At 39.6% G+C, this 14,091-nt stretch overlaps 1 protein-coding gene across 1 annotated transcript in view; it reads left to right on the plus strand.

Annotated features, from left to right (window-relative positions):
- Positions 1-14,091, plus strand: part of LOC102295228 (vinculin) — a 28,078-nt gene that overhangs the window by 5,639 nt on the left and 8,348 nt on the right. The window contains exons 2-6 of the mRNA XM_005919627.3: positions 7,414-7,484; positions 10,514-10,664; positions 11,444-11,552; positions 11,742-11,864; positions 11,974-12,134. Of these exons, the coding sequence (XP_005919689.1) occupies positions 7,414-7,484; positions 10,514-10,664; positions 11,444-11,552; positions 11,742-11,864; positions 11,974-12,134 (615 nt within the window). The remainder of the gene's footprint in view (positions 1-7,413; positions 7,485-10,513; positions 10,665-11,443; positions 11,553-11,741; positions 11,865-11,973; positions 12,135-14,091) is intronic.

The raw sequence follows: 14,091 nt of genomic DNA on the forward strand, positions 1-14,091 counted from the left end.
AGTAGGCTTTCGGGCCTATACAGCTTGGAGTAAGACAACATGCATGAAGAGGATGATGTGGACAAAATACTCATTTGCCTAATAATTCTGCACTCCCTGTAGTTATTCCTCATTGAGACAATGAGCGAGATCTCAATTAAAGATGAATGTGAGGAATGCGAAGAATTCCCAACAGGCAGGAATTTATCCCATTTTGGAGGGGGAGGTGGGATTGGGCTGATCCTTTGAATGAACAACTTTACTCCCTGACCATGTTTTCACATGTCAGGAGCTTCTTTTTTGTCAGTGATATCAAGTTTTAGCCTGATACATATCTTTAGCTGCAGGATGTGGCTATGCTGTGGCTGACTGGTCGATTTCTAGCTGAACCAATATGCTTGTGCAATGAGAACGATTGCCTTTGTTGCACAAATGAGTGTTGTAATGGTAACATCAAGAAAATGAAATAAGTTGTTTGTAAAGCTGAAAATGTTTAAAAGAAAGCATCCTGTCATGAAAATTTGATGCTTGTTTTTTTTTTTTGATGTCTTTCAATTTTAGCAGTCATTTTAATCTGACAAAGTAAAATCATTTTTGAGGCACATATCACTGTTAAAAAGACTGATATTTTTAATGATTCTAAGAGTTTTGATAATGTCCTAATGGGATAAATGGAGAGCATACTTGTCTGTGTCATTAGCCAGCCTTTAAGGTTGGCTGTGCAGGCCTGTTGTAGCTCATTATTTTTATAGCTCCTTTTTATAGGTGTAAGGTTAAAAAAAAAAATCCAGTTTCTTCCTGTTTGCAGAGATCACGTGACTTGTGGAGATGCTTCTATGTGTAGATCACTGAGTTTTTGTTGGCATAAAGAAGCTACTGTCTTCTGCAACACTCTGGAGGTTACAAAATATCACTCTGATTTATGAAATGCAGTTACTGGAAGCTGGGCTCGGCAGCAGTCACTGATTAGTAGGTTGTGTGAGAAATCTGGCCTCATGCTTTTTGCTCAATCTGCACAACACATCTGCAAGACTCTTGGAGGCCTTTAATATCTTCTCGAATGTCCTTAAACTTTGAAAGAAATACAGAGGATGCAACACGAGGGCGCTTTTAGGGGAATTTTTAAATACTTAATTGTGACGTGATCAGTATTTGAGTATTTTTGTTTATAGCAATTTCAATCACCCACTTCTCTAACCCTTTAGAGATGGGAAACAAATGAGCTCATTAAGTAAACTGCTTCACAGGCCAACAAAAGAAACCCTTTCCTATTACCTGGTACTCAAACTTCCTGCATTTTGTCAAGGGAAACAATTTCATGCAGCTCTCCATTTGATTCTATTATCTTGGCAGCAATGTGAGAACTATGGACTGTGAAATGTTTGTATAGTCAAACAAGAACACATTACTAGTCCTCATGCTCATGCACTATCAATTCATAATGCAAAGTTTGTGTATTTTTAGCTTTTTCTGATGAAAATTAGCTGGGATAGGAGAATACGGCAGAGCGTTGAGTTGAAAAGGAAATGCAGGAAGCCAAGTCAGGAATACCCAGCAGCTGTCAGCCCCACTCTGAACAAATGAAAGGAAAGCAAAGGGAAACCCTTGTCCCTCAGCAGCAGGGTGTTTATGACTCCAGAGCACACCATGACAAATCACAAAATGCACCTGGGGTGATCTTTTTTTTTGGGGGGGTTTTTCCCCAAGAAACAACAATTCAAGATTTTGTTGGAATTGTTTCCTGTGCAGTTTGTGTTCCCCAAAAACACTGCAATCAGTATTACCAAATGTATTTTAAAACACGGATGTGGCTTTCTAAAATTGCTCAATTGAAACTTATGAAAGAATATTGAGAGAGTAGTAGAAATATAAAATGCATTTCCAAGTCAGGTGTAGACAAGGACTTGTACTTGCCTCTTTTTTACCCTATTTGAGCACTTAGCTTTTAACTTAACTTTCGTACATTCACTGCGATCACATCTGTCCATGTTGTAATCGAATATCAGAAGGAACTTGGAGATACCGTATTTTGCCCAAGGAAACCTCAACATTTAGCCACTCCACCTTTGAGCTGCTGTTTTCCACGTTGTCAGACAAACCATGTTCTTCGGCACACTTCCGGCACTTTCTTTTTATGATTAGTTCTGTTGTGGACACCATTCATGCTAGTTATGATAGAGTAATGAACAAACATGAAGTTCTAGTAACCCCTTTAAGCCATCAGCTGCTACTCGAGGCTATTTTGCTATGTTCAGCTTTCTGTGATGTACCTTGTGTAGTTATATTTTGTAGGAGAACAGAGGCAGTAATAATTTGTGTCCTTTAACAGATTCATGGATATTTAAAGTCTTTGACTCTTTCAAACTCAACAGTTTGCGTTTTTACACCAGTGTAGTCTGTATTTTAACTGAAAATTAATATTCTTTTCATGTAAATGTGAACAAAAACATCAGCTCCCTTTTTAGACTGTCTTTTTAGAATAGTTTCCCCCTCATTTTCTGCTAAACAAGCTGAGCTGTAGTCTAGTTTAATGGAATATAAAGTAAAGTTACAGTCCTACATTTCATGGAAATAGTTATATCAATCAGATAGTGACAAATAGGTTTTATATGGAACCACGTCATTGGTTGGCCAAATGTGAAGTTGAGGCTTCCTCTCTAGCACTTAAAAGTTATCTGTTAAATGTGTTGTTTTAGCTGTCCGTGTTCTGTGGAAGTGAACACGTGCAACATGCTTTTTATTGACTCACTCTTCTTTTTAAGATAAGGACAATGAGTATGAATGCTGTTCCCCAATAAGGCTGTGAGCTGCAAAGTTCCTGCATTGTGAAATAGTAGTTGTGATGTATTTCTCTAGCCACAGAGCCTGTTTTGCCTCTCCTAGCAGAACAATTGATTTTTGACTTTCAAGCAGATGATAGGATTTGGACACACCGTGCATATGTGTTTACTGATCCAAATAAGAACAAACAAACATGTTGGACACCGCTTGGAAGATGTGTGATAATGCCATAAGCACAATGTTTCTGCTGCCCTTCTGAATCATTATTAGTCAAAAGCCATTTGATATGTTAAAAAGCAGCACTTCCTGGTTTGAGACTATTGATCAAAGGTAGCTAATGGAGTGCTTTGGCATCAGATTGCAGTTCAGAGACACTTACTGTGGAAATCGGCGTCTTTCTCTCTGAGAAATACAAGTGTAGTAGTTTATTTTCTAATATGGTGTTAAGGGTTAGTGGTAGCACTGCTTGTAGGAATTTTGCAGTCATAGATCTTTGAGGTCCCCATGACTAACGCAGTATTGTGTTAAAACTGCCCGACATGAGAAAGGCAGGCTGTGTCTTGGCAGTCTGGAGGCTTTCAGAGTCGCCTTTCTTCTCGAGAAAGAGTGATGGGCTCTTGTCAACAATGCAGAGTCTGTGCTAAAGGAGCAGCCACTTTATCAAGCTACTTCACAACACAGGAGTGCCAGTGTTTCCACTCTAGGCTCAAATGGGACACACAGCTAAAAGTGTTGTAATGGCAGCTTGGAAGAAGATGACACTAAATCTGTGGAAGGCTTTAAAAAGATGCTGGGAGGGAACAGCTGTGCTTCTTTAAATTGTTTTGCTAGATTCTATTCAAGAAATAGAGGATTTTTATTGTGGTTTGGGTTGGCTGTCATAGCTTTAATTACTAATGACTGGTGACCGGACATCCTCATGTCATTGTTTCCCCAAGTCTTGATATCAGTAATTAAATGGGGGGGAAAATACCATAAAATTAACAGAAAAGTAATCTGGAAAAAAGAAATACAAAGTATAGGCTTCAGGGGTCTCAGTTCAGTATTATTCTTTATATTAAGTTTGATTTGTTATAAATTAAATATCCTTGCATTTCAACTTTTGTTGCTGTTGGACAAGACTTGTAATTACAGGCCATTCTTGGCTTTGGTAACTAGTGAAGGACATTATCTTCTATTGTTTTACAGAAGAAACTATTAATCTCTTAGGCCAACAAAAGACCCCAGGAGACAAATCAAGAGATAAATAATCACAAGCTGTAACCCTAATGTCAAACTAGGGCTTTGCTGCCGTCACAGGAATGTGGTCCAAAATCATGACAGAGGCTCAAGATAGTAAAAGAGGCCAGGCATCACAAACTGCTCGACAACAAGCGTTGCAAACTTTGGTTACAGTTCTATTTTTACATCAAATTGTTTGGATCGCTGGTGCAAAACAATTTTTGAACTTCACACAACAGGAAGAGGCACGACAAGGGAGGAAGGAAAGGAAGACAGTGACAGTATCAAGAAATTTAAATTTGCTCAGTTTCAGAGACTCCTGTGCGACGCTTCGGGGTCAATATGACTCAGCTCTTGTTAAATGAATGCTCAGTTTCAGATCATGTCTAAACTTGACTTGAGCTTCAATAAATAGCAGTGTTGTTTTAACAGTTCTGTGAAGAGCTTACACAATCACCCTTACCTTGGAAAGTCGTTCATGAGCTGCTTGAGCCCCCTTGACATAATAGATTTATTTACCTAACCCACCTAACAAGTACTCGAAGCACACTGATATAAAGGAGTGAAAGTAATCTATAAATAGTAGACCATATATGCAAATAATCTCATATAGCTGTTGATAAAAGACCTTCAGCATTCCTATGTTTTGTTCCTGTTAGGGCTGATAAGCAAATAATTTAATCAAGTAGCTGCTGAAACCATGAGGAAGCTACATTATTTTCATCATTCTAGTTTACTGCAACTGTGCAAAATACTTTTTGCAGGTGGATCAGTAGAAGTATGACAAAGCTTTAAAGCAAGATAAGACTGGAAAAAGGAAATGCACTCGGATGCACTGAGTAAGTAGTTTAAATACTAAAAATATCCCAACATCAGTTGTTGCTGGCTTTTTTTTCCAGAGCCTCTTTGGAGGAATGTCAGGGTGGCGTATGCTCCCTGCCACTCCGGCCTCCCCGGCTGAGCTTTAGTTTTGGTTTGGCACAACCTTTGCTCCTAATTTATAACCCCACAGTTACTCAGAGTCCCTCAGGTCCAGTGAGCACAGCGCGAGGAGATGCATGTGTGCTCTGCTCCATTACTGCCTCCACGTCAACCATCTGGAATGGCTCTTCTAGTGGCTGTATACAGACACACTGACAAGCTCACTGGGATTGCTTACTGTAGCATCAGGAATGCATCATGAATAAGAAAAGCAAAAGCAGAAGTCACTGTTTTAAAGGAACTTCCAAGAGTTTAAAAAACACTTTGAAAGTTGTGCCAGGATTTGGATTCATTATTTCCCATGCCCTAATTAGACATCTCTAAATTGTTTTGTCTTGTCCAAAATTCAGATATATTTCCGCAAACGTAACTGAAGAACTTCCTGGTGCGTTGCCTAGCGGGTACAAAAGTGTTCAGGACATTGAAACACGTTGGAAATGCTTTGTAAGAGTAAATTGTGTGACAGTCAGGAAATCACACTGTCACACATAATCTAGCACTCTGCAACACTTTTACTATTCAGCTGATTTGTAGTGCAATATTAATGTGAAAGGAAAGGTTTGTGCAGCAACGCATCTCATTTAAACTGGTCAGTATGCTCCGTAAGGATGAATGCCTATGATCTCTCACCCATGGCGGCTCAACGTGGGTGAGTTGTGCCTCCCCGCAGAGCTGAGGTCATGGTTGGGGGAGGTGAGTCATTTTGGCATTGGATGGAGAGGAGGCGTTCAGCTGCTTTGCACATTATAACTGTACCAAGGCCTGGCATCCCCCAGCAGCTGCCTTGTTGAAATAATGCTTCGCTACACAACTAACAGGACATCATTCTGAAAAACTGCCTGATTAACAGCAAGACTCTCTAAGGAGGAAAGTTGTGGTTACAAAGTTTTTACTCATGCATATAACATTCAGTTGATGTATGTACTGTGGTCACATTGCATAAAAGCTTTGGAATAGACTGTGTCCACCCTGTTTAAATTTTGTACAGGGGCTTTAAGCTTTGACTCACAGAAATCCTCATGACTGATGAACTAGTCAGAGTTGAAGCTTGGGTGTTGGGTGTGTCTCGTGTCTGCTGTTTTATTACTGGTGCTATCTTTAACAGTTTGTAAATATAATGGCTAACTGGCTTTTAATTTACAGAGAAAGAATACATAACACCTTCTGGTTAAATGGGAAATTGTTATTGGGATTTTTGGTTGTGAGCTTTGGGACCATCATATCATAAAATATCTGCCTAAATGCTCTGTGTCAGACGGGTTTTCCAAACCTGGAAACATTTCGCTTCATGAGGGAGCAGCATGGATAGTGAACACGCCCACTCACTTGTGTTAAATGTACTGGACTGCGCTATTCACACTTTGGCGCAATCTGACAGGAGCTGTCAGGTTAAAGATTGGCCGAGGACCTGTAGGCCCCAGAAAAGTTTGCGGCTGCAGTGAATGTGTCACAGTTGCTTTTAATGCCATCTGGTGATATCACTGGCCAGTATTTATCTGTTGAGTCAGACTACTTTTGCACAGGCTAAAAGCTGTGGGAATATTGTGAAGAGGTGAAAGACTTTCTATAAATAATAAGACCTGTGAACAGCAGGTACATAAATAACAAAAGCAAGATAGGAGTATATGTATCATCTATTAGGCAAGTAAACCAATTTGAATTTTTTTTTTTTTGTAACTAAGTGGTTTGTAGTATCCTTGCTATTATTTATGGTTATTATCTAGATTATTATTCTTGAATTGTGCTAATTTGTGAGAATAGTAGGTGTGATGGAATCAGAGAACTCCATGGACACAGTCCAGTAGAATAACCACACTTTGACTTCACTTTTCCTAAATCTGTCTCTCATGAAAACTGAGACATGTGCCACCACACTGAGGCACAAGGCAGATGAATATATTCCTGTATTATTTATTTGCCACAGAGTACCTGGCAAGTAAAACATTTGCAGAGGAGAAAGTCTGCATGCATTATTTAATAGGTAACTTAGGCTTGCACACCTCTTTTCCCAACATGCACTTGTACACATGTGCTCTCTATCCCTGGCCACACTTATAGTTTCTATGCCAGTGAAGTAAAGACCAATTATGGGGCATAGAGTCACAGCAGGTGCACTGATGATAAGGTGTAAAATATGGAGTGAAATTAAGTTGATTGTAGGATAAACAATCAAATAACACTTTGTTGATTTTATTGTGCTGACCTTTAATCACTAAAACCCAGATGGATCTATTTTATTGTCAGCAGTTGATTGATTAGTGAAAAATTGCTGGGATTTTTTTTTTTTCAGTTTCTAAAGTTGGACATGCCAGAAATGTCCAGTATGTTCCCAAACACTTCCCATCACGGTCAGCTTGGTGTGCTATTGCACACACTGTTTACTTTAAATGTCATGTTTCTTTACATTATGCGTTTCTAATGTTTACTCATTTGTGCATTTGTGTTTTCCAGGTGGGAAAGGAGACTGTACAAACCACAGAAGACCAGCTCATGAAAAGGGACATGCCACCAGCTTTTATCAAGTAAGTAAATGCCTCAAATTCATCTCAAACATCTCAAATTCTTGGATTAAATGTCTCTTTCAGTATGTGGAACCCATCAGCTTCCCTTTGGATCTCTTTCTCTCTTTATCTGTTGCAGTAATGGCCGGTTGTGCCCAGGCAAAGGTCAGACATGGCATGTTAAGTGCCTCAGTCTTGCCATGGTGTAACAGAAATACTTTTTAGATCTGGGAGGAGTTCCTTTACCCTTTAAGAAGTGGGGCCTCATGAGAGTCGCTGGCTGCTGCTTTTTGTTTACAGAAAAAATGTAGATATTGACATAGAAAAGAGATGTCCCCATTTAATCAGTGTATTTGTTCCCCTGGCTTGCTTGACATTGCTTAAGTCATTAGTTTGTGCTTATCTGCTGCCTGTCTCGATCACAGTTTTTGACTGATCCTTATTATATGAGAAACTGCAGTCAGCGAGGGGGGAAAGGGCGTCCTATGGGCCACCCCAAGGTCAGGGAAAAGCATTGGCAAGCACAGGTCGTCAGGCTCAACACATTTGGCGCCTCAAAGTCACATCGTCACCTTGTCGTCATCCATCAGCACATGCGCTGGAATGTGTCTCCTTCACTAAATATAGTGTCTGCTGGGATCCAGTTAATGCATGGCTCTTTTCTTTCTGGTGCACGCTGAAGGACAGTGCTGGCTGGCTCTGCAAAGACACACACATTCATGTCAACCTTGATGCCATGCACATATATTAGCCTTTATCTTACACAAAACTTGATTAACCGACTGTCTCTTGCTTGGCCCCTTTAGTCTATAGCAGTAATGTTTCCTTGTTACCGGTGAACCCTTTAGCCTGTAGGCAAATGTAGGAAGTCAGTATACCGTGGGAACTGAAACGTGTTGTTCCTTGGCTTACTGCCTGTTTCGATGTGCAAAATGGCTGAGATATTTTGCAGTTGGCATGTACGACAATGAATCAAATGGCTGAGCCTGCATTTTTTTTTCTTTTTTTACTGCTTTACAAGTCACAGAGTACACCACACCCAGGAGGCAGCTATTGATCATTACATTTCTGTAAAGCAGGGGTTAAATTGGACCGAGGCCAGACTCGAGAGGTGGGGTTCAGAGGGGAACCCCACCTCTTGGATCTCGTATCACGTCCTGTGAAAGCAAGATAACTTCTGTATCAAAAGATTGTTTACAGAATGAATATTTCAGTCAGGCCATTTTTGTTTATGTAGCCACTCTCACAGATTTGCCTCATAATCAGTACGACACATGACATTGCTTTAGCTTTTAACCAGGCTCAGACTTGATTACTTAGACTCTGCTCATGAGACCAAATTTTACCCATTTCTTTTATGGTCTTTCATTAAAGACCACCACTCAAGGTCAATTAATTAGGCCGTTTTTTTACAGTCTTTCTTCGAGGAATAAAAGGACATTCAGCAAACAGTAACTCCTTAATTTTGTGCTTTAACATTTTCCAAACGAAACTTTTAAATGATTTAAAATAGATTTTAAAATTGCATAAATGTATTTCTGAGATCATTGAAGTTTTCAAAATAGAGAAAACCCCCAGATCATTTTAAAAAGATACAGTGAAAGGACCTTTAAACTTTTTATTCTGAAGAAATTAGTTTGTGTATTTATAACTTCCTTACTAAATAACAAAGTTTGGTTAGGGTATATAATAAGAAATGACTGCGTATGCTCAGCTAGAGTATGACGTGACCATTTTTGGTTAACAGACTGCCAACTTCACACACTTCTATTTTCTGCGAGCAAATAGAGGAAGCTGACGATACTGTTATTAGCTGTTTGTGTGGGCTCCTTACCAGAGAAATTCTGCCATCACATTTTTCAGTTAAGAATTCGTTTGAGTGGAAATATTTACAGTACTCTGCAGACGTCTTGACCCACCCATTATTTCTTTGTATTTTGCTAGGAAAAATTTAAAACGGTTGACAATTATTTACTCAAATGCACAAACACAAATGGAAAAACCCCATGTAAGGGCAGTATGTTTATGATCTTTGTCATGCTGCAAAATGAAGCTGTTGCCAAACAGATGCTTTCCAAATGGTATCACACGATGGATGAAAATCTGATGGTACTTTTCCCTGTTCTTAATTGTGTGGATGCTTTAAGCATCCACACTGCATTTTCGCAGGAAATGCAAATTTTTCTAGTTCCTATAGTTTTGACAAAGTCCCCAACACCACTGGCTGAATTCTAGCTCCAAACCATGATACCGCCTCCAACGTGTCACCATTGTGTCGTCGAGATGGCTGTAGACATTCACTGTACCTCTCTCCTGACCTAAACTGTACAAATTGACAGTGATTTGAAGCAAAATTTTCAAATTTGAATTCATCATTCCATTTTTCAGTTTAGTTCTTCTATAATTTGGTATACCTTTCCCTGCCTTAAAAATAATGGCTTCTTGAGAGCCAACCTTCCATTGAGTTCATTTCTGATGAACATTCAGTAATTAGTAGATGGATTAACTGAACAGTCAGATGCATTTGTCAGTTCCTGTGTCAGGTCTTTTCCTATTTCTTAAGAACACTTCCTATTTCTTGATGGCTTGAGACTTGTGCACAGGACTGTATTTGTTTTGTGTTTTGGTTACATTTGATTGCAACTAGCAACAATTAGAGTAAAATCTTATGAGGATCACTTCATTTGAGTCCATATGTAAATGAATATCTGAAGAATTGTGGTTTGCCACACTTGTAGCGAGAACTGCGATGTTCTTGATATGCACTTTATGGAAGATGGTGTGAAAAGGATTCACGCTTCATTAACTTTACTGCACAAGGTGTGATTTTTTTTTTTTTTTTAAAAAAAAAAGTATATACTAAAGAGGAAATGAAACAAAGTTATGTTTACATTGCAGTTACTATATGTTATGGCTACATGCTAAGGCTTCCATCTGTCTTTGCTTTATGTTGTTTCTACTTGTAATGTCACTTGGCTTTGTACCATGAGCATGACTCGTGTTAAGCATTTTTCTACAGGCTCTTGAAATGGATTGTCTTCTTTCCACAGAGTGGAGAATGCGTGCGCCAAACTGGTACAGGCTGCATCCATGCTGAAAGCTGATCCATACTCTGTTCCTGCTCGGGATTACCTGATCGATGGCTCTCGGGGCATCCTGTCTGGGACCTCTGACCTGCTCCTCACCTTTGATGAGGCTGAGGTATTCATTCATTCATTCATTCATTTCATTTTACATGGAAAACCTGTTAACCAAAATAAATCTGCTGGAGGTCAGAACATCAGTTATGTTACAGCAACAAAATACTGATAAGGTGACGCTGCTAGATATACGTTTTACAGCACCAGATTTATTTCATACTTTTGATGGTGGTTTAGTGACCTTCTACTCCCGTTCTTGTGCTCAGCGGTTGATTTGGAAGGGCTTCACCGACTTATTGACTGTTTAGACGTTCAGAGGATTGCTGTCACAGGCTTCTCTGCTGTAAGGATAGTATCTATTCCGGCCTTCCTCTTGGGTACTATAGGCAGAGACGTAGATAAATATACTGTACGTGTACAGAAACACTTCTTATATCTCAAATCAGACGGGAATATCATCTGTCATGCCCATCTATCTTTTCCTCTCAGGGACAGAGAGTGAAATGAAAAAAGTTGCAGGTCAGCACTCTGGATGCAGACATCAGGCATCCCAGTCCTGTCTGCAGCAGTCAGCAGGAGTCATCCGTCAGCACTGCAATCATGTTTTCCGGTAGAGCTCAGGGATCACCCTGCATAGTGTAGTGGTGACTCCAGCAGTTCACATAAAGCTGGAGTGAAGCAGCACAAAGAAGTTGGAATGTCAGTTGGCCGTGTTATCAGAGTGTAATTAGAGGGAATGTGAAAGGGGTGTGTGAATGTGTGTTTGCATGATCACTTGTTTTATTTGTCTTTGAATTAGATTAAGTAGTTGTTTTCTTTTTTTTCTTACTGTTCTCATAGGTTCGCAGAATAATCCGTGTGTGCAGAGGCATCCTGGAGTATTTGGCTGTGGCAGAGGTGGTGGAGTCTATGGAGGACCTGATCACATATACAAAGAACCTGGGACCAGGTCGGTCTTCCAGTACAAGCTTACTTAGCCGAAGTCTTAACTAGACAGCGTGTAAAAATAACATTTTGCTGTGTTAGTTGACAGGTTCAGAAGTTGTTTTTGCTGTGTAATCATTCTAGTGTAAGTGTCAGTTGTGATACCAGTGCAAAATAGTTATTTTTCCAACTCTGTTTTGTTGCCTTTTTCCAGGTATGACGAAGATGGCAAAGATGATAGATGAGCGGCAGCAGGAGCTCACGCATCAGGAGCATCGCGTGATGCTCGTCAACTCTATGAACACTGTCAAAGAGCTGCTGCCCATCCTCATTTCAGGTACTCTTGTTCTCTATAACTGTTACACAAGTCAGTGTTTCTTTAAAAGGGAAGCCATTTTTATTTGGATTATCCGATTTCTTATCGCAAGTACCGTTTTGTATTTAAGGCATCAAAATTTATGTGACAACCAAGACCTCTGAAAGCCACGGAGTGGAGGAGGCCTTGAAGAATCGTAACTTCACTTTTGAGAAGATGAGTGCCGAGATAAACGAGATCATCCGAGTGCTGCAGCTGACTTCCTGGGACGAGGATGCTTGGGCAAACAAGGTTCGTACAGTATAATTATATGAGTTTGAAACTCCACAGAGTCGCTTTTACACAGTAAATATACACGAGTAGCTACAGTCTGTGTGGCTGTTTGAGCTGCTGTGTTTAAACCTGGTTTTTTGTGTGCTTTGGGAAAACAAAGACAGCACCCATATTGCTTCCATGTATTCATAGAAGATCAGCAATGAACTGGAAAGTTCATAAAGTGATGGTAACTCTCAGCTGTATTTTTTCCCCCCTTTTAGTAACAAGTGCTTTGTTTCATCACGATGAGACTGTATCAGTTTTGACAGGTGTGAATGAGATTTTTTCATTACAATTAGAAACAAAGTACACATGCCTTAACTTCTCCTCTCTCTTTCTTGTATAGTCGGTTAATGTGTTAGGTTCTTTTATGTTTTTAAGCTCTGCATGTGCAGCTCCTTTCCTATCCCAGGGTCTCTCTAAAATCTCCTTCCTGTGTCACTTCTGTCTATTTTCTGTTGTGGTTCTCAGTCAGTATGTCTAGTTGAACATTTGAATTTATGTCCCTCTTCCTTTCTTTTTACCATTTCTTTCTCCCTTCACCCCCTGTAGAAGGTAAGGCTTGCCTGTGTCGCCCTTTGGTTGTACAGCAGCATGCTTATGAGAGATGAGTGGGCTTTTTGTGCTTTGTAGTGCCTTTGTGTGCTTTTCAGTAGCGAGACTGTTAGGAGGTTAAATTGACTATTAATTAATAAATTCAATTACTATTCTCTACTATAGACTGGAGTTTTGTTGATGAAGAGTAAAGCAGGTTGAAATGCAGAAATGTCTGCCTTTTTTGGGATTTTGTTTGCCTTGCAGTAAGACTTTGTATCAACATCTGTGTGTCCCCCCTCCTCTGTCCTTTAAACCTCACTATAGCCTTGTCTTCAGCTGCTTGGGTTATTGATTGACCTGACTCATGCAGTATTGATTTTGGCATCATTAGGGAGGACTCTGAGTGTTCATCTCTTCTTGCCATGAACATCAGGTTTCTCCTGATGGAGGAGAGCACATAGAAACTCTGATATGGATTTTGTTTTATGAATGGCTAATTGTTTGTTTAATCCAACATGCATAACCACATTTTCTCAGTGTTTTTTTTATTTTCATGAACACTAAATATCCGTTGTCATTTAACATCATCAACATAATCAATGGCGTTAATCATACCCCATCTAATTTCTAAATATAAGCTTAAATGAATGCATGTTTGCAAAGCATATCTCTTTCACTTTACTTCACTGGCTTTTTGTACTCATACACACGCACAGACACACATAGTCAGTTAATGCCAAAGCAGCTGCATGCTGAGCATATTTGAACAATAAAGTAATACACCCACACATCTCCGGTATCATCACTTCACACCTTTTTGCTTGTGTAGACTGTACCTGTTTTTTCTCTTTCCATTTCTAGTCACATTGAATCACATGCATGGTTTTTATCTAGTTGGTTTTGACTAGCTTAAACATACATTGCATTTTATTTATTTATTTTTTTAATCATGGAGGTTGGTTCTGCTTATGTGGTTTGATTTGCTTTGAAACTCTTTACTGAACTCTGTAGTCAGTCTTCATACAGCAGGATATTTTACCCTGAAAAACAGGTTAACTCAAACACTCATCTGATCTGGTCTCACGCTTGGCTCAAGCTCCTGCAGGACTCTGCTTTGATTTGCAGACTTCTGCAAAGAGAAGGCTCATTGTTGAGTCAGTTGCTGTTGGATAGATTGTTGTATTTCCATCCACTCGGACGGAGATACAATGGAAAATCTCTCGGCTTTATAAAAACGCACACCCTTTGTCGACAAAGGGAAAGAATAATGGAAACGGCATGTTTTTACGTGGCTGAGCGTGACACATTTTAACGATGCTGCATGTGGATTATGCCAAATGTTTATTTAACTCAAATAACTAACAGTTGATCATGACGGTGACAGGGCCTGGAAATT

The sequence above is a fragment of the Haplochromis burtoni genome, unplaced genomic scaffold, assembly GCF_018398535.1.
Source record: "Haplochromis burtoni strain Fernald_Lab_line unplaced genomic scaffold, NCSU_Asbu1 Contig_37, whole genome shotgun sequence".
NCBI classification, from domain to species: Eukaryota; Metazoa; Chordata; class Actinopteri; order Cichliformes; family Cichlidae; genus Haplochromis; species Haplochromis burtoni.